Source organism: Tachypleus tridentatus, chromosome 3, assembly GCF_004210375.1.
Source record: "Tachypleus tridentatus isolate NWPU-2018 chromosome 3, ASM421037v1, whole genome shotgun sequence".
Taxonomy (NCBI): Eukaryota; Metazoa; Arthropoda; class Merostomata; order Xiphosura; family Limulidae; genus Tachypleus; species Tachypleus tridentatus.
In genome coordinates this window covers 65,942,997-65,970,163 of record NC_134827.1, presented here as the reverse complement: position 1 = coordinate 65,970,163, position 27,167 = coordinate 65,942,997, and the positions used below count along the sequence as shown (strand labels likewise).

The following is a 27,167-nucleotide window of genomic DNA, read 5'->3' as shown; positions in this document are numbered from 1 at the left end:
TTCTACTAAAATACAAACAAGCAGACATTTTTGATTTCCAAGATTTCCAAAACACTGATTTGGTAACCACCTTCACTAATGGTTAAATCTTTCACTCTCCACCCCACTAAATCTGTAAAAACTACATCTCACAGGACCTGCTCTGAAGCACAAACTACTAAAAACTAATGAATAGTACAGAGAAATTATTTGCTTGAAGCTTATTCTTGAAATGTTTATTAACTTGAAAATGTATGGTGAAGTTTGTGGAAAGCATGACGGTAGAAGAAATATTTTACAAAATCTATCGCGTCAAGAAGGGACGCACAATACATTTTCATATAATTAGCAAAACTGTTGAATGGCAAATTTTAAAAGTCACCAATGTTTAGACATTCACAACATCAAAAATTGTTATAAAACTTAAAATACATCCCACTCAGTGACATCAACTCCAACATACACAGAAAACATGAAATCTGTATTCTTTATAAAGTAAAACAAATAACCACTTTAGTATAAAAACAAAAAAAGATGGAAGTGAGATTACTTTCTAAAGTATACTTCTTACTAAAGGCAACTTGGATTTGGTTGACTAATATACAACTGGGTTTAATTTCAACTCACGACACTGTATTCATTAAAACATACCAAACAGATTTGTGGAGATTATTGGCAAATAAGATTTAATAACTTATGTAAAACTTTATTTATCACGTACTGGAAAAACAGAAATTCATACCAAACACAAACACGACAACGTGGACTAACAACAATACGTGTCAAATTAATGTAGGTCAGACATTTCCAGGTTGTCACATAAACTACAATAACAAACATTAAAACAAATAATATAAAACACATACATGCAATTCTCAGAGCAACTGTAAAACAAAGTGCCTCATATCATAGTATATGCAGTTAAATTGCTCAAAGATATGTGTATGATATAAACAACCTGTCAAGAGAATTCATGGAAAACTGGTTTTTCTTTATCCTTATTAACCAACCAACTTCTCAAGAATGAAAAAACATGCTGGTTTAATAGCTTCTGAACACTTACAGCTCACACACAATACTGGAACAAATACACCGAGAAACATATAATGAGATCAGGGTTGTAGCTAAGAACACTGATGTAATAATTATGGGAGACTTTAATTCTACACATATCAACTAGAAGTTTCAGGGTGTCAGTTGTGAAACCATAATAGAAGATTTCTCATACTGTGTTGAGGTAATGAAATAAAAGATGGTATGACCTAAACGGTGGATAATTTTTAAAACAGACTGATTATGAAGTCGTCCATGTTCCTAGAAGATAACAATGAACAGCATAAAAGATCAAACTGAAATCTAATTAGGTAAGTATGTTCATAAAGGGACAAAGCCAGAAATAAATGCCACAAGTTTAAGAAATTCATAATTGATAAAAGATACAAAGATATGCAGGAATTTGGTTAAAAATAAACAAGTCTCATGAGAAACAGTTAACTTTTTATCAGTAGTGGGTATATTGGAAAATTGTTGAGGGTCCAAGTGACCCTTTTACAGAAATTACTGTGCTACAGTTTTACCAGATATTTAGTGAGAAACTACACCTGGTTTCATTCACGTAGATTGTCAGTGTCTTAAAGCACAACTTCAAATCAGGTCTTTTAACCTTCCCAGCTATATAAAAAATATAAATATTTCAAACATACAAGCTTCTTTCATTCTCCAAAGACACAAGAACATAACTTTCCACATTCAGGTTGCCTTTGATAACCGAGTGAACGTGAGAATGAAATGGCAAGGAAAATCAGTGGGGAAAAGGAAAACAACAACTGCAAACTGTACAATCACCAACAGAGAAATAATAAATGAATTTATACTACAAAACCTTCTGTACCAAAATGTAGTGAATATTTAACCTAACAAAAGAAATCAGAGAAGATTCAATTACTAACAGCCTTTCAAAAGTGAAAAAATGTTTAATTAAGTCTGATTTACTGAGGTACACTTTCAAGAACGAACTCTTGTTTTTAAACTTTTTCACACTAGTTGTACAAGTAAATCATGTATTTAAGTATTTTCAATGCTGAATCTTTCTGAAATACTTATACAATTGTACTAACTAACTAAATAATACATTAACCTATCTCTTGTTAACTAATTTCGTGAGAAAGTTGTAAGTATAACTAGAATTCAATTAAACTTGTTCAATCATTACCATGTTTAGTAGCCTGTAATACCTTAAAAAACATTTTATTTCTGCAACAGAAATCCTTTAGGTGAAACAAAATTAGTTTACACTGATTTAAAAATTCATATTCGGAATTCTATTTGTAGCAAGTTAATTATTTTTAATTGCGAAAGTACAAATTAGAAAATACATTTAAGTTTTGTTTATTTAAACACAAATCTATACAATGGACCATCTATACTGTGCCTACCACTTGTATCGAAACCTGCTTTTAGTAATTATAAGCCTTCAGACTCACTGCTGTGCCACGAGACATATTGTTGTGTAAAAAATGTAATGTGTTAATTTAAAATTATGTTATTACTTCAAAGTTTTCTTCGCATGAAAAAGTGATACACTTTACTATTAGTATAATGTATGCAAGGTAGAACTGATACTAAAGTAATTCACTGTTTTACTACATTATCCTGATATATTACAATAAAATGAAAATAACACAAATCATAATAAAATAAACACATCTTAACACGTAAACCAGCTATAAAAACTACACAAATAACATTAAACATTTCAATAAAAGTGTCATTACTTTGTTTTTAATATTTTTTTGCACATAAAAGATACAAATGATAAGTTTGCCCTTTCTTTACACATTGAACATCATTCACAATTTCACAAAATTAAACATCTGTGCCAATAAATACAGGGTGTTCGGAATGTCACTGTGCAGTTTGTAACCATATTTTATTCGGTCTATTTCAAGCCAGCAACTGATAGCGGTGTTTAGAAACAAAATAAGAAGGATCCAGGCCTGTATTGATGTCAATGGGGGTCACTTTCAACATTGTTTATAATTGTCATTCATATTTACCTCCTGTATTCTATATTGAAACATGTCGGTTAATAAATATATAAGTGCACAGTGACTTTCCGAACACCCTGTATATTAAAAATGGCTACATTTTGTGAGAATTCTCATTAAACTAATTATTTTCATCATTTAAAGGCACACATTAAAGAAGCAAAAACTCTATGAAGGACAATGTTAGATAACCATCTCTTTCTCTTCTTAGTAAATCTCTAATAACTTAATTTAATACTAATTGCATAATATGCTTTCAAGAATATAATAATTGATTCATTGAACTGGTTAAGTATTTGCATCTTTAAACTCAAAGACAACTGTATTTAAGAAAATATAAATATCCCGTTTCAGAATTGTTTATCTGAAGCAAAAACCTTCGATCAAATTAATCCTATAAAAGCCATTAAACAATTTCCAGTTACCACACAAAAAATTACAGTAATTAAACCAGCAAGTTCTGGGTGATTTAAGGTAAAAGTGTACAGAAAGAAAACACGTCTTATTTCAAAGTGTTCATCTTCCTGCTTTAGAGAATGTCCGAAAACAAAATAGCCCGCGTATATCATCAAACAATTTTCAGTTACCATAAAAAATATCACCTTAAGCAAGCCAAGCATCTGTGGATAATGGAAGTCAAAAGTGTTAAAAAAAAAGTATACTATTTACGTGTCTTTTTTTTTATTCCTTTTCTGTTAATGTTCTAAATCAAAATATGTGATGTACAATGTCAGATAGTTTTCAGTTATCATAGAGAACATTAATGTGATGAAACCAGCCAATGAGTGATGAATGCTAACATACAAACACACAATGGATAATCTTTATAATGAGATGGTATATAATTGTATCCAAAAATTTATAAACAAACATGCTGTTTGATAGCTTTTTAGTACAGTAATCATAGTGCATCCATTACTAATTTTAAATCACTTACAGCCCACTTGATATTTTCATAACATGTACAGTTTAATAATAAATGTATCACTATCTATTAATGCAACAAGAACAGGCCCACTTTCATTTCAGTTCTCAAAAATAAAAAAACATGTGCATTGAGTATATTATCTTGTTATAATCTTATAGATAGTGAGTGTGACTGTATCTCTTCCTTATAACCACTGTATGTTGAAACAGAATTTCTCTACAATATTTATGTTGATTAAAGTTTAATTTGCTAGGATGTGGGCCTATATTTTTAGATATTACTCAATACATAACTAGATGTTCTGCATTACCAAGTATTGATTTCCGTTTTTTCACAAACGAAGACTCCCAATTCCTGTGCAACAGAAAAAAACATTCACCCCTAACAGCCTAAGTTTGGATTATTTTTCCATGTATTATTTCGTAAACCTTCTTATACTCATTTCAATTTTATAAATATCGCAATATTAATATTTATGATTAAAGTTCTAACAACACCAAGTCTGTACGTATCTTGGCGTACCACAGTAATACCGATAGAATATTGCATCATTCTTCAGTTAGGTCCTTGTTACTGTTACTTGGCAACGGAAGTGAAAACTTCGTAAAAGTACTGTTTTTTATGATAAATGTATCTCAGCTAAATACAAAATTCTCGCAAAATAACGTAAATCATTAATTTATATTTCCGAAATAGACTGTGGTGTTTGGCTTTTTGTTTTTCTGGTAAATCTTACCAGAAAGTTTTCCTTATGTATCCGGCTAGGTTATATTTACCATAAAAACACGTAAAGTGTAAATCATTAATTAGTTCACTGCAAGTTAACTTGTACAACAAATAAAAATTGAATTAAGGTATAGGTGACCCTATTGCTAATCATCGCTAATGGAAACAGCGGTAGCGCTAAGCTACAGCTTAGGAAACATAACTATAAACATTTATACACGCTCGTACATTGACATACGGTAGACTTAAGAATTTTTCACCTGAGAAATCCTCTTATCTAAAACTAACAAAATAAAGATTAACTTAATTGAAACTCATTTCTATCGTGAAACCACTTACAATAATTTAACCTCTAGGATCCAACTTACCGATCGAAATTTATAACAAATAACCTCAGACTACTCCAAAACTGGTGCAGAGAAACCTTTCCACGCGTCTTGAGATATAACACCCTCTGTTATTATAGATTGAAAATAGAGAAAACTGTCTTTCCAGAATCCGTATTTTAAACATTCGAAAAATTAAGAACTTGTTTTAACACAGTTTCTTATGCAATTTACATAAGGCAACTAAAACTTTGAAGCGTTTCTAATAATTGGAATTTTTCCCTTTTAATCTGGCAAACAAGATGATTCAGATGAGCTGAAATTATGTTCTAAATAGCTAATATTAAAAACTGGTGCCAAAACGCTTTCTCAGAGTAAACTATATTATTTATTCTCATTTATTTTAGTCAATATGCTAATTGTATTTTTTGATGTTATAATTACTTCAAGGTTTATAAATGAACTAATTTTAAGTATAAGTTTCCAAATGAGTGTTATCAACACAGGAAGTAGCTTTGATACTTTCTAAAATAAATTACAAACAAATAAGATACTCAGAAATACATATACAAATTTATTTTGATATTTACCTTCAGTATTCGCTCCAATCAAGCTACAGATTCGTTTTATATTCTCACATTTATCTTATCTAATTCACCGGTACTCCATTAACAGTATAATTCTTAGAACTAATCAGTGATGTCGAGAAACCCACTTGTTGAGAAATTTATATGCAAAAACGGCTCGTTTGGGTTGAGAATATAAACAGGTGAACCTGACGATGACCGAAGAAGGTCGAAACGTTGTTCGCTCTTCTGTGTAAAATATTTTCTCAACCCAAACGAGCCGTTTTTGCATATAAAATTCTTAGAACTGTTTATTTGGTTGTATAAATTATGCATCAGATAAAATCCGGTCTAGTTTAACATAAAACTCAAGGGCAACAAAGAGTTTTTTTTTATTTATCGAGACTGTTCCTTCTACTACACTAAAAATAAAATAAAAATATTAAAAACAACAGTTATAATCCACTATTTTTATGAACTACTCTTCTCAAAACTACACCAGTGTCTAAAGGTGTAGAAAAACTAGAAACACAAAATTATACTTAAATAACATACAGTACAGCACCAGTATAATTTTGTATATTACCAAACAAATTAAAATTCCAAATATCTTTACCTTCTTTTATATTTCCAAAAAAATATGTCTATCACACATATCTTTCAACATGATACTTTGATACGTTATAGGAATTTCACAAAAATTTAAAAAAATATTTCAATTAAATCCGTTAAATTTAATATAAAATGCAATACCATGAATTAAACACTGCAAAAACACAGAAATGAGTAAGATAATATATAACATGTTTAGTAAGATTATTTTAATTCAAATTACATTCATTTTCCTGATAATTAATAAAATATAAAATATTTACTAGTCATGACATAGTTATAACCACTTTCTAAACCCATAAATGGTTGAATTAATGCACAAGAAATATACTGCAGTTTTGTTCAGTGGTTTTCGATGGAAAATTATTTTCGTGAGTCATTGAAATAAGTCCGTAATTATATTTTAAACTAATTGGATCAAAGATATTTTTAAAACCAAATACTTTTCATTTAAAATTAAAATTTCTTAAAAGTAGTAACTTCAATTATGGTTCATTAATAAAAAAGATAATTTTAAACAAAATATATTTTCCTTTTTTACCTAGCGCTCCCTCAGTGTAACTTTGTCATGACGTTTGTGAATGGATGAAAGTGATTGGCTTTTAAGAAAAATATAACGAATTTGAAGTTGGGAAAAACAAAGCAGGTGAGTTTTGATATCAAATGAGATATTTTATAAATGATTCATTAAAAAATTGAAACAAATATAACAAAATAACAATGATATGTATTCATAAAAAGATAAGATTTGTTGTTGCTGGCTGTTTAGTTTAAAAGAATTGATTATTTAGCGGTCACAAAGGCGTAGGTTAGCTGAAGTTGGAAAGAAGCTTAAAATTAAAAACCTAAAAAAGCGAAATTTCAATAGGTGGAAAGCTGTTATTTTATCGGTATCATTGGATGACAAATCTTGAATTAACCGTAGAGGCTTATATTAAGTTAAGGTAATGCAAAAATATGTCCAGTTAAACAAATCTACTGTCTTAAAATTAGTTAAATTACACCGGTCACTCACAAATACAATTTACATTGATTGGGTAGATGCCCAGCTTTGGTCTAGGCTAAGCAAATATTACTTATTTACTTTATTCCATGATATGTGTGTGTGTGTTTTCTTTGTCATCAAACTGAATAGTATTAGTAGATCTCTCTTCCCATACCTTTTCTAATATTGTCAGCTAACTAAACATTGCATAATACTTATAAAAGTAAAACATACTGTTGACATAATGATGTCTACACTACTTGTGTTACAACTGTTGTAGAGTTGGTTTAAATTCTAATGTAGGAAGTATGCAAATATTAAACCATTGAGTGAACCTAAGTAGGCTTGTAAGTTACAAAGTGCACTGAAAATGAAAGTTAAGTTACAGTAAAGAGTGTAAAAGTCATTCCTACTCTCTTGTATTTACATTGACTTTGGTCACGTCTTTGTACTAAATTAATTAATGTTAAAACCACATGTTAAACATTCCTCAGGTTTAAATAGAATGGCATCAGTTATATAGTTTTTGCAACATGATTGTACTTTCCATAAATGCATTGATATCAATAGTTATTTATTAGAATTAAAAGCATCATATTTTGAACTGCTGTGTTTAAAAAGTAACATGACCAGCAATCATAGTTTTCAACTGAACTGCTGAGTATGATTAGTAGAATATTGTGACTTAAGTCTAAGCCTGGTATGTTAACCCCTGTGACCTACCTGTCCGTGAACCATATGGTATTTTCTGACAAGACTATAATGAAGCATTATGTATGTTGTTGCAAATTTAGGGTTTGTATTTCTGTACACAAGTTTATAATGTTAAGTTATATTTACAAGATAATTTAGTAATTTTAATATCTTTGTTTAAGGTTGCGGACTAAGTTTGTTTGTTTTTTTCAGTTCTGAAGAGATGTTTTAATATTCTTACAATAAAACAACCATTTGATTCTATGAGGCACTTTCATTTACCACCAAATCCCGAGGAAAAGAAAATATAAAAATTTTAAAATCCATTGGTTATTGTTCAGCATGTCATTAATTCTTTTCGTATGTTTCCATCTGGTAGTGGCTTCACGTACTGGTCATGACAAATCATTCAATCTATCCTGTTAGAATATTTTAAATTTGTGTTTACTTCACGATACAGGGCAAAGAAATCAGAGGCCTACATCCTACAGATTTGTTGAGTAATCTAGTAAATCACAATAATACACCCACCCACATTTCTTATCTTTTCCCAAGATGAAATTGTCCTCATTCTCAGTTCTTCCTGATGTAGCAGGATGCTCACAATAATTCCTTTCCTTTTCCCAAGATAAAATTGTCCTCATTCTCAGTTCTTCCTGATGTAGCAGTATGCTCACAATAATTTCTTTTTTTTTCCCCGAGATAAAATTGTCTTCATTCTCAGTTCTTCCTGATGTAGCAGGATGCTCACAATAATTCCTTTCCTTTTCCCAAGATAAAATTGTCCTCATTTTGAGTTCTTCCTGGTGTAGCAAGATGCTCACAATAATTCCTTTCCTTTTCCTGAGATAAAATTGTCCTCATTCTCAGTTCTTCCTGATGTAGCAGGATGCTCACAATAATTCCTTTCCTTTTCCCAAGATAAAATTGTCCTCATTCTCAGTTCTTTCTGATGTAGCAGGATGCTCACAATAATTCCTTTCCTTTTCCCAAGATAAAATTGTCCTCATTCTCAGTTCTTCCTGATCTCAGAACCAAAGTAAATGTCAAGAGAAGTCCACAAGTTGGACACACCCTTTAAACCCATCATAAAAGGAACTCCATTGAAGGTAAAAAAAATGTGCCATGATGATTCATTTATTTGAACAGATTAGCTGTTTTTTGTAGGACGTATTGAATATTGTATACATTGCTAAACAGTAAGAGTTATAAATTGCAAAGTGAGTGAGTTCATGATGTGGTAACAATTAAATTACATTTTTATCAATTACAGATATAATGCCTAGCAAACGGAAGGCTAAAAGTTATTCAAGAAACAAAAAGTCAGGAGGTGACTCTCAAACAGAAGAGAGAAAAATCAAGATTTCCAGTTTTCTCGAAGATTTTGATTCACAAGTCCAAATTCGGATAAACAAAACAAACAGTGAGATGGAAAAACTTTGCAGTGCTATAACTTTCTTATATCAACGAGAAATTATGAAACTTCCGAAGGTAAGATCAGCTCTATACAATTTTTGTTTTTTTTAATGTGTGCGTTGCATAGACATTTGTCCACATCACTTATGCACTTCATGTTGGTCCATCAATGAACACTTCAATGATAAGATACCTGGATAAATGTCTGCAGTATCTAACTGCACCTTATCCAAATCCACTTATACAGGGTGTTCGGAAAGTCACTGTGCAGTTTGTAATCATATTTTATTCAGTCTATTTCAAGCCAGCAACTGACAGCGGTGTTTAGAAACAAAATAAGAAGGATCCAGACCTGTATTGATGCCAACGGGGGTCACTTTTAACATTGTTTATAATTGTCATTTATATTTACCTCCTGTATTCTATATTGAAACATGTCTGTTAATAAATATATAAGTGCACAGTGACTTTCCGAAAAACCATGTATAATCCAGAATAGTCAACACGAAATGTTTACATATCTATGTTTATTTATTTGAAAAATGTCATTCATTTTTGCATCTTAAAAATTTTATCTTGATAATAGAAGATGGTTTTGTTTTTTTCTAATTGAGCTAGTAAAACTGAAAGTGTTTATTTAAGGTTTATTTTTAAAAAATAAAGTGGGTCACTGTTAGAAACATAAAATTAAATAACAATTAAAAGTGAAAATACTTAAAGAAAACTAAAATGTCACTTTATTATTTTCTCATAATTAAGAATCTACTCATTGAATATTTTGGGGGGAAAAACTAATAGGCTGATGACTTGGAATTTGTTTGGATTGAGAAAAGCATATGATTTTTCACAGTTCAGTTGTTTTGAAACTTCTGATCCAAAAGAAATATTAACCTAACAATTACATTTTGTCTTTGGTTTTAGTAAATGACATAACTCTTTTAAAAGCCCCTTTACCTTAAGGTTACTTTCTCACCAAAACAAACTACGAGAGTTATGTTAACTTTTTATGTTGATGAAAACAGGATATAGATCTGTTGTTCCTCAGTTCTATGTTGTGTAATTACCTATGATTGTTTTCACACACACAGTTTTGCTCATTTGTTTTCCAGAAATTGAGAGAAATGAAATTCAAGGATTTTGTAGGTAAGTGTGTTTTGTTCAGTTTCCATAATAAAACAAAATCTGGAAAAATAATTTTCTGTTTAAGTGGATTTATTTACTTCTACTTAATTATTTGGAATTGCAAGTTTAATTGTAATTACTGATATTAAATATGGGGAGAAGAGAACTAATTACAATTACAAACTGTGGAAGACACTTTGAGTACAGGTACCATTTAATGTTACAGTAATTGTATATGTTACAACTTACATTGTTTTGTATCCAATACTCATGGTTTTCTTAACTAGAATTGATTTGTTAAGATTTGTTAGCTCTCTTCCAAAGCTTATATTATAGAACAGTATAGTTTATGATTACAAAATGATTTTATCATTTAAAAAATTATGTTATATTTATTTCACTACTTTGTAAACTTGCTAACAATTATATGCTTGTGATATGTAATTAAAGGTATATTTTTTGTAACAATTATATGCTTGTGATATGTAATTAAAGGTATATTTTTGCAACAATTATATGCTTGTGGTATATAATTAAAGTATATTTTTGCAACAATTATATGCTTGTGGTATGTAATTAAGGTATATTTTTTGCAACAATTATATGCTTGTGGTATGTAATTAAGGTATATTTTTTGCAACAATTATATGCTTGTGGTATGTAATTAAGGTATATTTTTTGTAACAATTATATGCTTGTGGTATATAATTAAAGGTATATTATTTGCTATTAGATCAAGGTGGTTCAGTAGATTCTCATTGTGCTAAGAGAGTTGACAAGTCAATTGGAGAAGTTACAAACAATGTCACATCTGTAGTTTCAACAATATCCAGGTAATTTACACTCGGGTGTTTGTACACGTACTAGAAGAACACGACCTTACATGATAACACATTTGTAACAAAATATGGAACATCTTTAAACAAGAATGTATGTAGACACCCTTTATGTTGCATCCAAAATGGCCAACATAAATCTTGAATGTTATAAATGATGCATTTAAATGTTTTACTTCTTCAAAAAACATAACGATTTTCATTTTAGTTAGTTAAAAACTTGTCATGCTCGTATGTATGGGACATCTCGGATATTAGAAATAATCCCTGTATTTGTTTTAGTGTAGGTTAGTGGTTTGACCAAATGCCTCACTGATAACCAGTTGGACAGTTCACTTGTACATCATTGAACAAAATTAGACGTGGAGACAAAGTTGTACTGATGTTAATGAATTTTTTTTATTTCGTAAACTTGGAATTTATTTTACATTATCATGTGTAGCCTAGGTTATGTTACAGTAGTGACGATGTGTTAACAGTCTTTGGACAGATGTATTTATTCAAAACATCTGGTATTGTTAAGAATCTACGTTTGTTCCTCATGTAATTTACTGGAATGTATTTTGGTAATAGCGAGACATCAACAAAGTCCAGCAAGACAGAAGAAAATCCTCTTCCAACTAAAAGGAAGGTACGTGTTTGATGTTGGAATACATTCAGTTTCCCACCATATGGTGTTTGATTGAAAAATTTATAATCTATTACATGTGTAGTAGAAATCAGGTTTTAAAGATAGAGTAGGTAAAATAAAATAAAACTTTCATTTATCTGAGTATTCAATAATAATCCAGTGGAAGCATATCTGTGTTTTGTATGATGTTACAGAATAAATTAATTTACATAACTGGCAGAAATATAACTTATTTATAACAAGAAAATTTTTTGTTTTGGTACAACTTTCCTTAGGGGCAGCCCCTAAGTCAGCTACCCAGTCTGCTAAAACCCAGAGGATCACAAGGTCATCACGAAAGGCCTTAATGAATGTTCAGAAACAATCTGCTACCCCTCTAAACACAAAGAACGTGAAGTCTGTGGAAGCTGTTCACAATACTCCCGCGGTCACGCCAAAGTTTGATCCAAGGTATTGTCTTTTTCTTGTTTATAACAATTCACATTGCTGTAAGATATGTACACTGGAACCATTTCCTCTCGGTGATAACGTTATCTTTCTCATAAGCTTCAGCAAGTAAAACCCATAAAACTTGTATCGTTAGCATAGGCCAGTTGAAGTATGCTGTTACCAGTTAGTTGACTTAATGTTAATTACAAATGGTACTTTCTAAAGAAACGTTTGTGTCAGTTTATGACACTTTCATTCAGTGAACATAATGGTGGGTGATGGTATGCTTTACATGGCTACATAATGAACATACGTCATGTCCTGCAGTGTTCTGTCTCTGCAAAACATCTTGTCTTGTTAGAGAGTTTGTAGCTTGTCTGAGATTTTCTATTGTTATGACAACTAGCCATTTTAATAAATTCGGTTATCTTTGTTTGAATGTACTTACTGTATTCTTATCATTGAAGTTTTGTTACACTCATAAATTATTGTAATAAAACAATAAATACAATTCATTTGGTTTAGTTGTGAAATTGTTTCCAAGTTTATTAGCAGAAAGTAAAGTCTCATGACTTTCCCAGAAGGGAGTGTTAATAGCTGGTTAACATATAAGACATAGAATGGACAGAATTATATTGAATCAAGTTTTTAGACAACCACAATTAAACTACACTGTATTTTACACATTTATGTTGTTTATTTAAACAATTCATGATTTATTTTAAACTTTATAGGCTCCCCCTTAGTTTAGCAGTCCTACGACAACCGAAAGCTGGAGAAATCATCATGTCTCTAGGTGGCAGTCCACTACAGAATACATTAGATGTCCAAAATAAAAAACTGGTGTTACTGTTTCCTTGGGAGATGGAACGGTGAATGTTGTTTTGTTGTTATAAGTTTTTTTTGTTGTTAAAAGCGTCATATAAGGAACTATGTTCTTAATACGTTTTTTTTTTCACATTATTTGGAATTATTATGTTTAACCCAAAGGTTGCTTGTTTGGTTTATTTTTTGAATTTTGCACAAAGCTACTCGAGGACCATCTGTGCTAACCTTCTCTAATTTTGCAGTGTAAGACTAGAGGGTAGACAGCTGGTCATCACCACCCACCACCAACTCTTAGGCTACTCTTTTATCAATGAATAGTGGGATTGACCGTCACTTTATAATGCCCCCACGGCCGAAAGGGCGAAAATGTTTGGCGTGAGGTGGAGTTGAACTCTCTACTCTCAGGTTACAAGTCAAGTGCCTTAACCATCTGGCCATGGTTACTTGTTTAGTTAACTTAAAACTTTCTTTTCAGCTGATAGTTCTGGATAACTGTTTTGGTACTACATAGAAAGTGGTTTTGTTGGCACTGTTGTTTGATAAATAATCTCAAGGAATAATTTAATCTTTGTTTTGTTTTTTAAGTAATAGTAATGAAAGTTGATGTTAAACCTCAAAATGTTGCTGCTACATTCGAAGTGCTAAATTGGATTAGCGTAAGAGTTCACATTCGGTTTTTTTATACAAATTATAAGTTAGAAAAAACGTTTGCAAAGATTTCTCAAAATATAATTTTGAAGCTTCAGAAACATGAAGCAGTACGCTTCATGTTTCATATTTTGTAACAACCTTTCTTAGAAGCCAGAAACTTTATAAAAATCTACTTAGATGGTTGAACATTGATTGGTTAGTTCAGAAGGAAGAGCTATAGAATTAGTTCAGTAAGATAAATTCAGAGACCAATATGATTTCCAGTAATTTTTTTTTTTAAACTGCAATCTGCCTATTATGGTTACAACAAATTATTAACTGTTCACAAGTGGCATTCACACAAACTATCTCCATGTTTTAGGCCTAAGTCCATCATCAGGTGGTATCAGAGATGTATGTCTGATAATACAACTCTAGATAATGGGTTTCGATATTCCTGGTGTTCACAGCACAGATAGTTCATTGTGTAGCCTTGTACTTAATTTCCAGAACAAACCTGATGAGGTTTGTAGTAAGAACGTTCAGATGTTAACTGATGAAATGCCCAACTCCAAAATGTTGTGGAAGTTAAGCTTTTTCAAGCAAATTTTATCTGCACCATATTGCTTTTACATCCAATATTTTCATGCTAAGCCTAATTCCTCTCATGTTTAACACTATTCAGTGTAATAATGCTTTTCATGTATCTTTTAAAACAGGTTTTGTAGATTTTAGTGCAAGATTGTATGTTTTATTTTTTCCATCACACTTGGTCATAATTTGGTAAAATCATGAGTAGACTGTGATATATATTCTAAATTCAAAGTAACAGTAAAGGATGTTAACACTACTATTTGTTACGTTCATTACCAGGTCGTCAATCTTCCAAAGGAATCAACAGAGGATTTTGTGCCAAACCTCAGCCACTCCCTTAAAAATGAACTGTTTATTGTTCAACAGAAGATATCACAACTGATACAACTTCCAAAGTCTTAACTCAACATGCATTTCTTTGTTTTTTAGACTTTTAAGCATATTTCTGGTTTGTTTTCTAATTGATTAATCTCGAGTACGTCAAGGTAGTTTAATTTATGAAGTATAAGACATAATTCATATTTTTATCTTTTCCCACCACAAAAAGAGAAGGTAAATACCCGAAACAAAAATGATTCAAAGTTTCGTGGTGCGACACAGCATTATGTGATACTTATAGCTCTTGTTTCCTTTTCTGTTTAAAGTAAAAATATTTGTGAAATTACATCATTTTGTATAAGTTTGTCAGTGGAGTACAACTCTATATATATTCTGTGATTCGAAACCTGTCAGTGTGTGAATAAAACCAGCATTATTACAATTGATGAATCTTTTTTTCCAGCATCCAGTGTGTGTCGTCTTGATGTCAACTGGTTTGGTGAATGTTTTTTTTTTTTTCCGCAACATATTTGTGAGCTTCAATGATTAATGATAAATAAAAAAACAAACGGTTTGTAGGCTTCTGGAAAACACTAACATGTTTTGAAACTTTTTTAAGTTTTAAGGATTTTCAAATGATATTAATTCACACAAATGTTTCTTTTTTGAATTTCGCACAAAGCTACTCGAGGGTTATCTGTGCTAGCCGTCCCTAATTTAACAGTGTAAGACTAGAGGGAAGGCAACACCCACCGCCAACTTTTGGGCTACTCTTTTACCAACGAACAGTGGGATTGACCGTTACATTATAACGCCCCCACGCCTGAAAGGGCAATCATGTTTGGTGCGACCCTCGGATTACGAGTCGAACGCCTTAACACACTTGGCCATGCCGGGAGAGACAGTCAAGTAGTTCACTTTGAATGTTAGGTCTTAAGTATCGAAACGAGCCTTTAGAATGGTCGATTAATTGTTTTAAAAGTGGATCATGCAATACCGATAACACTGGGGAACACTCATTTTGCTGCATTTAAAAAAAGACCTTTTTATAGTCAATTTGAGTGTGTTGATTTCAAATCTGAAGTCGGTTTTTGTCTGCAAGCTACAGATTTTATGCAATTTGACATTTTCATTTATTTTTTAATTTTTCATTATTATAGGAAATTATAGGAATAGCTTATCAATTTGTTTGTGTATTTTATTCAGGTAGGAATTTGCGTTTGTAACTTCTGCGTTTGTACACTTCATCTGGACAATCTCGTTTAATGCTCCAGCAGTAGTCAGCCATCATACTTTTGTCCCAGCGCCCTTGGTAGCGTTCTTCCATGACCTTTAGGTCTTGATGGAATCGTTCTCCTTGTTCGTTACTCACAGCCCCCAGGTTGTCAGGGAACTTATCAAGGTGGCTGTTCAAAAAATGGACGTGAAAATGCTTATACATGGTTTACGCAAGTTCACATTTGTACAATTTCATTAACCTCAAATTGCATACAAACTAGAGCTTGTAGAGAAAAACTAATTTCAGATTTGAAATCAGCGCCTAAAACTCCATCAGAATCAGTTAAAATATCCAATGCAACTCAAAGTTACTGAAAAAGTGTTCCCCAGTGTAATTAAAGTTCCCATTTTTGTCTCATTTGACCTTATACTGACCTAATCAACTCAGCGTGTCCCATGAACGCGATTTTAGACGTAGCAAGCGTGCCACATTTATAACACAGTTTAGTATTTAACATCAAACTGACTTTTCAGATCGCTAATATACATTCACTCCTTTCTTACAAGTGTCTTTCAACAATCGGTTGTCTCTATGGCAAATGGCCAACACGACTAAAAACAATACACACGTTTTCCTGGGAAGAACAACTCCAGTTGTAGTGTCCAGAAAAGCACCCTCATCCAACTTGATTGTTATGAAACTGTTCAGTTGGTCTGCATAAACGTCTTTCACTATCCGTCTGGAAGGTTACCTTTATCATTTGCGGTGACATATCCACTCGCGCATGTCATAAGTTGACTTCACCTTTGTCATTGTGAGTATTTTCAAAGACTCTGGCATCCACAGCATTAGCCTCAACATCGTAATAAATTCAAACTTGGATATATTCAGAGACAGACGACAACGACGATTTTATCTTTTTCCCTCCAAACCATGATACCTTAACAGCGCAGATAGCCCTCGTGTAGCTTTGCGCGAAATTCCAAAATAAACCTGAACAGTTTCACATCTTCGCACGAACTGAAGAGGTTCTGGTTAAAACACCATATCACCATCAGTAACAGGAATGTTATCATTACATTACCTGCAAAAGATGTAGTTTTATTTTATTTTATTTGTAAAACTACTTATCTTTCTGATTTTATATTGTTTCTGAAGGCCTTAAGGCCTACTCAAATACCAATTTAAATACTGGGTATATTCAAAAGAATTCTGACCATCTGCGACTTTACGCAAACCCCGTGACGATAAATATCAAAGTGACGTAAGTCTTGATATTACAGTATATCTGTAACACCGAAGAGCGTTCTTGTTACAATCAGTTTATGTTAATTAACCATATCATACAGGCGGGTTAAAGTGCGCATGTCACGACTTTTGCGAAGTTACGTTCAAATATTATTAAATTACTTTATTATAATTTTTCATCAATGAAAGTTGAAATTAATATTTAATATAAAATTCAAATTTTAATATAAATAAGTTGTAATTTCTTAATTGCAACAGAGAATAACTAAGTTCTCGAACTGCACATAACCCAATAACTGAACTTCATTATCGCCTTCTATCACTTTATCTCTCTGTTAATTCGCTACTCGAACTTAGTGACGTTTTAGATTACATAATTTACAACCAATAGAAAGTTCTAATTTACTTAATTGCGTAACTTCTTGATCATTTTAACAGTATTTGTTTCAGTCTGAATTTCGCGCATGGATACACGAAAGCTATCTGCGCTAGCCGTCCCTAATTTAGCTGTGATAGCGAGGGGCGTAGACAATTACTCTTCGTTTTACTGGGGTAAAGCCATCTAGAGAGAGAAACTTCTGTTACTTTGGCCATTTGTTTGACCCCTCCTCTTTCAGGGAAGGAACGAGCCCATATAAATTTCGAGTTTTTCTCCCCTATTATTGTTAGGACTAGAGATACTCTATCAAACTTTATTGAGGATCTATAGAAGTGACGACTGATACAACTATAGAATACATGCGTTTATTATCATAGATAAAAAAACTTATGTCTTGAAGGCATACAGGCACATAGATAAGTGAATATGCAATAGATATTTTTTAAAAAAATATAACGGAAGTAAGATAATATTTATAGTAAATATAGAATGATCTTTGGTTCAGTATTAATGTATTATACATCCAAATGTATTTCACATACGATTATGTTTACACTTTCAGCAACAGGCATTTACGTGATCATATAAACAGTTCATTGTTTGTTTTGAATTTCACACAAAGCTACTCGAGGGCTATCTGCGCTAGCCGTCCCTAATTTAACAGTGTAAGACTAGAGGGAAGGCAGCTAGTCATCACCACCCACCGCCAATTCTTGGGCTACTCTTTTACCAACGAATACCGAGATTGACCGTCACATTATAACGCCCCAACAGTTGAAAGGGCAAGCATGTTTGGTGCGACCGAGATTCGAACCCGCGACCCTCGGATTACGAGTCGAACGCCATAACCCACCTGGCCATGCCGGTCCAAACAGTTCATAAAAGGTGAAAAACACGCTCAAATAATTTGTTATTTTATGAAAAAACAAACAAACGTGGTACAATTATTTAGAAATTACATTCAAGCATGGATTTAGAAGTAATTCTTTACAATTATTTTAATAATTTACAAAAACAACAACAAATAATACATCTATTTACAGTATCTATGTGGACTGATTAAGGTTATTATTCGAATTTTCTATAGCTACTAAACAATATAATGCACAATACAGGACAGTAAACAATAAATATTGTTTAACTATGTATATAGAAATATGTTTGTGATCATATATATACAATATGAATCCAAAGTGCGGAACATAAAACTATAATTTAGCCACACAAAACATCAGACCACACCTGGCCCCTGTCATAATACAACAACGAAGCATCTTCTGGGTTTCTTTTGTTTTATTCATTGTTGTTTTACTAGTTCTTATGCCACACACAAAACTTGGCCAAGAACGTGTGACGTAATACGTCTATTGACCACCACATGTTGTTGTCTCTCTACGCTCTGTCTTCTTGTATAGTGAAGAGTTGGAGGTCTATCTCGTTTCGGGCTGGTAAATTCCATGTTGTGCAACTGTCTCGTGCAGACTCGAATCACGGACCTTTGGATACACAATTTGACACGCTAATCGCTAGGCCGAACCCAAATTCGTAGATAGCTCCAACATATTATCATATACTTTTAAATTTACATTCGATAACTCACAAGAACCTCTATGTCACATATATCTACTGTGGCGTATGGTGTTATCGGTTGACCTGTAAGTAATTATGTGAATATAATATGGACATCAGACATACACATATCAGTAGCTTGTTTGTTTTGAATTTCGCGCAAAGCTACTCGAGGGCTATCTGTGCTAGCCGTCCCTAAGTTAGCAGTGTAAGACTAGAGGGAAGGCAGCTGTTTATCACCACCCACCGCCAACTCTTGGGCTACTCTTTTACCAACGAATAGTTGGATTGACCGCACATTATAACGCCCCCACGGCTGGGAGGGCGAGCATGTTTGGTGCGACCGAGATACGAACCCGCGACCCTCGGATTACGAGTCGAACGCCTTAACGCGCTTGGCCATGCCGGGCCCATATCAGTAGCATATCATTGTTTAACATAACGGTATAGTCTAGGAGTTTCATTTTTTTTCTCACTCATGGCCTTCAAAATGTTGTTTATTTTAATAATATGTGCATATTATGTGTATCAGAGGGAAACACTTTTATTTTGACAATTACGCTTGAACACTGTCATTGTTTATTTGTTGGGCACTGATAGCAGTAAAGAGAGGAGGTGGCGCTCTAATCGCGTCTTGATACGAAGGTGGCCGTTCACATCGTAACATTGAATTACTGACAAAATTGTCCGTTCGAGCTTGGGAATTACTGACAGACAAAGAAACCGTCGAGACACTTTCTTGAGCGTTGTTGGAGCCCATAAAGCGCCATCTTCTGGCAGGTTCTGATTGGGACCTTCGAACCCGTAAACAGGAAGGAATCAGTTTGTTCTGAATTCGGAAAAGAAGTATACATCCGATGAATAAGATAAGTGTTAAGGTGCCAAATATTATTATGATAAAACGTTTGGTCTTGATTCGAGATAAACCGGGAAATCTGTGAAAGATACAAAATGAACAACGTTAATAGAGAAGCATGTGTGAATATTAGACAAAGAAATATACATCAAAAAGATAAACAAAAGTCAATAACATTCAGGTTTTATCTCATACTTCATCGGCCCGCCATGGCAAGGTGGGTTACGGCGTTCAACTCGTAATCTGAGGGTCGCGGGTTCGAATCCCGGTCGCCCCAAATATGTTCGCCCTTTCAGCCGTGGGAGCGTTATAATGTGATAGTCAATCCCACTTTTCATTGGTAAAAGAGTAGTGATGACTAGCTACCTTCCCTCTAGTTTTACACTGCTAAATTGGGGACGGGTAGCGCAGATAGCCCTCGTGTAGCTGTGCGCGAAATTCAAACCAACGAAGCAATTTCGAAAGACACCACGCAATGTTACTAATTTTAAAACTGTTGATCCGTGAAAGGGCAAGATTTCTAGAACACTCGCCGCAGCTTTACTATATTGTTATAATTTTTCAATAGCTTAAAGTGCGGAATATCATGGCTCAAACCTTGGACCTTCCAATCCATAGTATAGTCATGTTAGGTTAGAGTTAGAACTAAATTTTAGAGAGATTTATAATTTACTTTACCGTTAATGTCACATGCTGCTAAAGATGACCTGGATTCATCACTAAAGTCGCCACAGTTGTTGTAGCTGTCACACAGTAAAACTTCCGAAATACAGAAAGCGTTTGTACAGAGAAATCTTTGTTTGCCTTCACACGTCCCATTGGTTGCTAGGAAACCAAAACAACATATACTTTTCTTCATAAATCTTGTATTTGTCTCGAAAATTCTTTAGAATTTTATTTTTATTTTATTTTAAGGGTTAATGTATTCAAAATGGACAGAAACAAAGCACTTAAACATATCCACCGTTGCGCAAAACAAAATTAATACATTTATAACACAGGGGTTTAGTGCTGCCGGAACGTTCCGTTGTAAGTCCACAGACATACCGCTAGAAACCGAGTTTCGATACTTGTGGTGGACAGAACACAGATAGCTCATTATGTAACTTTGGGCTTAACTTCAAACAAACAGACAATCACGCAAAAGTTCAAGTCGAAAATGTGAATGATTTGGTTTGAATTTCGCGCAAGGCTACACGAGGGCTATCTGCGCTAGCCGTCCCTAATTTAGCAGTGTAAGACGAGAGGGAAAGGCAGCTAGTCATCACCACCCACCGCCAACTCTTGGGCTACTCTTTTACCAACGAATAGTGGGATTGACCGTAATATTATAACGCCCCACAGCTAAAGGGCGAGCATGTTTGGTGTGACGGAGATTTGAACCAGCAACCCTCGGATTAAGTCGAGTGTCTTAACCACCTGGCCATGCCGGGCTGCAAATGTAAATGAACAAAATTACATTGATCTGATCGTGACATCACACGCTTGAAGTTATGTTACAACTTTAAGACTATAAAGTTTAGCCCTACGTAACGAAATCACTTATACGCCCGAGATAACGGGAAAGGAAAAAAAATTCTAACAACGTTATAATTTGGACGTATAAATCCACAGCGGGGATCTAGTCCCTGATGTTTGAGCTATGATTCAATATAATTTTTCTACGTCTTCTGTGGGCTCCATTCGTGTCTCGCCCTTTCAGCCGTGGGGCGTTATAAGGTTACAGTCAATCCTACTATTCATTGGTAAAAGAGTAGCCCAAGAGTTGGCGGTGGGTGGTGATGACTAGCTGCCTTCCCTCTAGTCTTACATTGCTAAATTAGGGACGGGTAGCGCAGATAGTCCTCGTGTAGCTTTGTGCGAAATTCCAAACAAACCAAACCATTCGTGTCCGGGTAACGACTCCAGATCTCACTTATGAAACACTCGCCGCAGTCGCCACGTGGCACTGTTTGTGTTCACCTTCAGGTGTTTGTATACTTCTCAAAATTGTTTTGTTCCATTGTCCAACAACACAAACTGAGGTTTGGTTCATAGCGTAAACCCAATATCACTCGAAATTTTCAGTTAGTTTTCGGTTATTGCATAAACCTAAACAAGGACTACATACTATACAAACTAGAGGGAATGAAACCACATAGATAAAATATGCCTTTCAGCGATAATTTTGCTAGGAAGCCGTGATACCAGCAATGGTCCAATATATATTGCAAAACCATTTTTCACGTAATTAGCACGAATCTGCGATCTAGAATTTAATAACCTCTACAAAGGAATGTCTAATAAAACATTCGAGAAGTTAAAAATGAAAGGCGCATTTTGCGTTTCCTATGATTATACTTTGCGATCACGTAAATGCCACTAAAGGCAACCGAAGCAATGGCCTGAATCCATGTCACTCAGCACCATATTCCAAAACTACTAAGACAGAAGAGCATGCTCACTACTGTTTGACGTCACTCGTACGTCATAACAAGAACGTCATAGTTCTTGAATATGCGCTATCACCTTTGAAGTGATTAGACGCCGGTTACGTATCTTCTGGAAGAAGACATTCCTAGATTCATACCTGTTGGAGAAGAAGGCGTATAAAGCGCCACAATTTAATATTTTACGTTTAAAAGACAGAATGTACAATAACATATTAATGTAAACATTTTTAATTATAGGTATTTATATTTTCTATAAAGAGTGTAACCGGAGAGAACTGTGAAACCTGTCTCAACAATGAGAACCAGGTGAAGCTTGAAAAATAAAGAACTAGCATGGCCAGGTGGTTAAGGCACTCGACAAGTAATCTGAGGGCCGCGGGTTCGAATCCCCGTTGCACAAAACATGCTCGACCTTTCGGCCTTGAGGGCGTTATAATGTGACAGTCACTTACACTCTTCGTTTGTAAAAGCGTAGCCCAAGAGTTGGCGGTGGATGTTGATGACTAGTTGCCTTCCCTCTAGTGTTACACTGCTAAATTAGGGACGGTCAGCGGAGATAGCCCTCGTATAACTTTTGGCGAAATTACAAACAAGCTAAAGAAAATATACTTATCTTACTCAGATTAAAAACTGTAAAAGTCATTTGGAAACCAGTAGAAGAAAAGCTATCTTCATAGGGGTCGCTGTAGAATTGTATAATTATAACATTGCTATTTGAGTAAGAGCGAAATACAAGCTCTTTAGAGGACGAAGCTTTTCCACAAATCGGGTTACTGTTGTAGTTACTGGATTTCGAGCTTTCGTTGGCAATGATTCTAATATAATTTCTGCATATATGGGATATCCCGTTGTTGGTGTAGCTTTTAATGTTAATACTGCGAAAAGCTACTTGGATTTGATATAATGGCTCTGTTAGAATTGTTACGTTACAGACAAATCCTGATTTCACGTTTTCGTTCTTGCTTAGGTTTAGAATACCGGAAGAACTGTAACCGTCTGTGGACACTTCTATAACAGCTGATGTGTTTGAAGTACATAGCTCATCCATGTAATCTGAAAGAAAAAAACAACACAGAAAACGTAAGCTCACAAACAAATAAAAACTGAAATAGAGTTTTTAATATTTATATTTTGCTACATAAAACAACAAAAACAAGGAAAATAAAATAAACGTATATTTCAAATAGAAAGGCTTGGTTCGTGTTCGAACGTAAAACCCACCCAATGAATAGAATAATTAGTTTTGTTTATTCTATTTGGCAGTTTTTCTCGAGAAAAGCCACCTTGGTCTACTTTCTGTGTCCACCCTGTGTTGTAAGTTTATAGACTTTCTATTGTTTTAATGGCGGACAGAACAATTAGACCCAGCAACAATATTCGCTAAAGCCAAAGTATTGTTAAACTTAAAGGAATTATTTAGTTATATTATTGTCCATTCATGGTTAAAACTTCGAATTTATTTTTGTTTATATTATAAACGGAAATAAGTAACATCACTATTCGAGGCCTTTATATCTTAGTGTCTTAACATCTAAGATACAATGAAACTTTGTTTTTAATTTTTGAAAGATATACTGAAACGAAGCTTCACTCTTGTCTATCGTAGTGACATTTACTGACACCAGGCTGCGCAAGTGTCATGGTTGCACGGGTTGTTTGTTTACTTGGATACAAGGTAATGAGGTATAAATTAACACGTTTGAGTGGAATATTTATTTATACACACAGTTTATGCAACGTTTCGCGCACGCGTCTTTCGTCAGGCAGTAAAGATTGTATTACAATAGAATCAAGCCCAAAAACGAACAACATTCATTGTTTGTTTACTGTCGAGCGCGAAGCTACACAATAGGCTATCTTTGCTCTGTTCACCACAGGTATCAAAACTCCAATTTTAGCCTTATAAAGGATAGGTTGAAATAAATAATGTACTCGACATAAAGGTATTTGTAACTATATTATCTACTGTTTCTAGTTTTCGAAGGATATTACAAACAACACGAAACCTAAGCCACACTATCAATACGTGCATGAATTGGCATAAAGAAATGTATCGAAGTCACTTCAACATTCTAAAACAGAGTTTCAGTCATATCAACAAGGTGCATAATGTTGAATGAAGCAGGTGGAACAGGTGACAGTGTAATTGTCGCTGTGGCCAAAACAGTATGTTTGTTTGTGTTTGACAACTTAGCAATGTAAGACTAGGTGAAGGCAGCTAGTCATCACCACCCACACCAATTCTTGGGCTACTCCTTTATCCAACTAATAATGGGATTGACCGTCACATTGTAATCCCTCCACGGCTGAAAGGGCGAGCATGTCTGGTGCGATGGGGATTCGAACCCGCGATCCTTGGATTACGAGTCGAACGCCTTAATACACTTGGTCATGCCGGGCTTTGAAATATTTGAAAGGTACAACAACAAATACAAACAAACAAAACTGTTTAAACCAGGATCGTGTTATGGATGTTCTTCTCTCTATGGAACGTTGTTGTGCTCCACACTTTGGAACTATGGGTGCGTTATAAGAGTGATGGTCAGTCATCACTGTTTAGTTGGATTAGAGTATCTCAAGAGTTGGCAGAGAACAATGTTGACTATATGCTTTCAGTCTAAAGTCTAGACTCTAGAGTGTCAGTTTGAAATTAGGAAGGACCAGCGGAAAATAATAAATATATAAAGAAAATATACCAAAATGATTCTGTTTCACAATGTTTATCACTAAAACAGTGCGAGAGAAAAATTTTTTTACAAAATGATCAATTTCCTGGCGAATCGCTGAACCGACTGTCACCAAGCGTCCACCCTTAGGAAGTGACACGAGGTTCGGAAGTTGATCTCACCCTCGTCTGATGCCACACGTTATGTTTTTCTGCGTGTTAATGGGGTTGGACATTATTCGTTGGAGCACATAAAGGTTTGGCTTGGTTTTTGAATTTCGCGCAAGACTACTCGAGGGCTATCTGCGCTAGCCGTCCCTAATTTAGTAGTGTAAGACTAGAGGGAAGACAGCTAGTCATCACCACCCACCGCCAACTCTTGAGCTACTCTTTTAGTGGGACTGGCCGTAAAATTATAACGCCCTCACTGCTGAAAGGGCATGTTTGATGCGACGGGGATTCAAACCCACGACCCTCGAATTACGAGTCGAGCGCCTTAACCCACCTGGCCATGTCGGGCCGAGCACATAAAGAATCACACTTTTGTATAGCGTTTGAAGTTTACAATGACTACGGTTTCGTGTTGTATTTTTGTCCTTCATTTTTACTATCAGCAACATTCGTACGGTATTTACTGCGTGAAAAATAATTTTGAAACTTCTTTATAAGTTAATATGGCCCTGCATGGCCAAGCGCGTTAAGACGTGCGACTCGTAATCTGAGGGTCGCGGGTTCGCATCCACGTCGCGCCAAACATGCTCGCCCTCCCAGCCGTGGGGGCGTTATAATGTGCGGTCAATCCAACTATTCGTTGGTAAAAGAGTAGCCCAAGAGTTGGCGGTGGGTGGTGATGACTAGCTGCCTTCCCTCTAGTCTTACACTGCTAAATTAGGGACGGCTAGCACAGATAGCCCTCGAGTAGCTTTGTGCGAAATTCAAAACAAATATGAGTTAATCTAAATATATCAGTAATCACAATTCTACTCGCATGATATCAAACACCCCTTTATTTTTAGACTAGAAAATAAACAAAAGAATATCATACTTTTTCAGTTATAATAAGCATTATTCATTTATTTAAAATATTTTAGGATATTAATTTACAATAATACTTATTTTTGTTATTTTACACATAACAATTTGTATATAATATACAAGGTACATATTATACATATACGTAAAATATACACATTTATGTTATAAACCTAATAAAAGAACTAAGCCTAAAGCATCCAATAAAATTATACACTGTACGCTTTTCCTTTTAACAACAACAACAACAAAAAAAAAAGCCGAACTGCGTTAATTACCGAAAACGTATGTTGAATTAACCAACTGAAAATATTACTACAGACTCGGAAGGTTATATATTTTCAGGGTTAAAACAAACGTCCGTACATTTACCTTACTTACATTTCAATGGATATTTTGTATTGGCAAGGTGGTGGTTAGACTGTAAAAATTGGAAGCCATTTTGTCCTGGTCCTACAAGTACCTCAAGCTCACGAGTAAAGACTTGAGGCATTTTCAAGATTGCCCAGATAACAAAAATAATTTTCCACATTATCTTGAAATCATACAAAATTTGCATAAACGTTTAAACTATATTGGCGTATAATCTGATATACAGATGAGAGCTACCGTTATATAGTTTTGAAATACATCACGTCAGGTAGTTAGAACACAGTCATATCTCTTCTTATCTCTTCTTGATAAACAGTTGCTAAGCAACATACTTATTCGAGACTGTCCCATTAAACAGACAATGCAATTTTAACACATAATTTGTGGATAAAAGTCGAGTTTCTAAATAGGAGGCCTGAACTACCTTTTCAAACTAGAAAATACTTACGAGTTCAAGTATAAAGTGTGGAAAAACAAACAAAAAACATCTATTTCTGTAAGAAATTTGTAACTAGCTTTATTGTTTATACAAGTTTATGTACACCTACACTGATTTTCTTATTGCGGTAATAATAGAAAGTTATTATTTATTAGGCCTAACAAAACGATGCAGATACCTTTGAGTGCAAATAATTTGATCACATTTATCTCAATTACTCCATTATGAACTTAAAATTAGAATTTTAATTTTAGAGTAATATTTTAAACATGTATTTTGTATAATACACA

At 33.9% G+C, this 27,167-nt stretch overlaps 3 protein-coding genes across 5 annotated transcripts in view; 1 reads left to right on the top strand and 2 right to left on the bottom strand.

Moving 5' to 3' along the window:
* The window catches only part of LOC143247018 (alanine--tRNA ligase, cytoplasmic-like), a 325,641-nt gene extending 320,456 nt beyond the window's left edge, over positions 1-5,185 (bottom strand). Inside the window, 1 exon segment of the mRNA XM_076494324.1 lies at positions 5,049-5,185. The gene's annotated coding sequence lies outside the window, so the exon portion shown is untranslated.
* A 1,275-nt stretch (positions 5,186-6,460) lies between these two features.
* Positions 6,461-15,131, top strand: LOC143246088 (borealin-like). Of its 2 annotated transcripts, XM_076492303.1 has the most exons (9): positions 6,461-6,555; positions 6,730-6,830; positions 9,136-9,353; positions 10,388-10,421; positions 11,134-11,233; positions 11,810-11,867; positions 12,143-12,317; positions 13,031-13,168; positions 14,628-15,131. In XM_076492303.1, the coding sequence occupies exons 3-7, from the start codon at positions 9,141-9,143 to the stop codon at positions 12,212-12,214; spliced, it is 477 nt and encodes a 158-aa protein (XP_076348418.1). In that variant the 5' UTR covers positions 6,461-6,555; positions 6,730-6,830; positions 9,136-9,140; the 3' UTR covers positions 12,215-12,317; positions 13,031-13,168; positions 14,628-15,131. The 2 variants fall into 2 exon arrangements, with proteins under 2 accessions (XP_076348418.1, XP_076348419.1); XM_076492304.1 differs by lacking the exons at positions 6,461-6,555; positions 6,730-6,830 and adding an exon at positions 6,991-7,128.
* Positions 15,132-19,115: 3,984 nt separating this feature from the next.
* LOC143247008 (uncharacterized) lies at positions 19,116-26,682 on the bottom strand. Of its 2 annotated transcripts, XM_076494306.1 has the most exons (4): positions 26,448-26,682; positions 22,988-23,422; positions 20,616-20,762; positions 19,116-20,016 (listed from the first exon to the last, which is right to left on the bottom strand). In XM_076494306.1, exons 1-4 carry the CDS (start codon positions 26,623-26,625, stop codon positions 19,973-19,975), a joined length of 804 nt encoding a protein of 267 aa, XP_076350421.1. In that variant the 5' UTR covers positions 26,626-26,682; the 3' UTR covers positions 19,116-19,972. The 2 variants fall into 2 exon arrangements, with proteins under 2 accessions (XP_076350421.1, XP_076350422.1); XM_076494307.1 differs by lacking the exon at positions 20,616-20,762.
* Between the last annotated feature and the right edge of the window lie 485 nt (positions 26,683-27,167).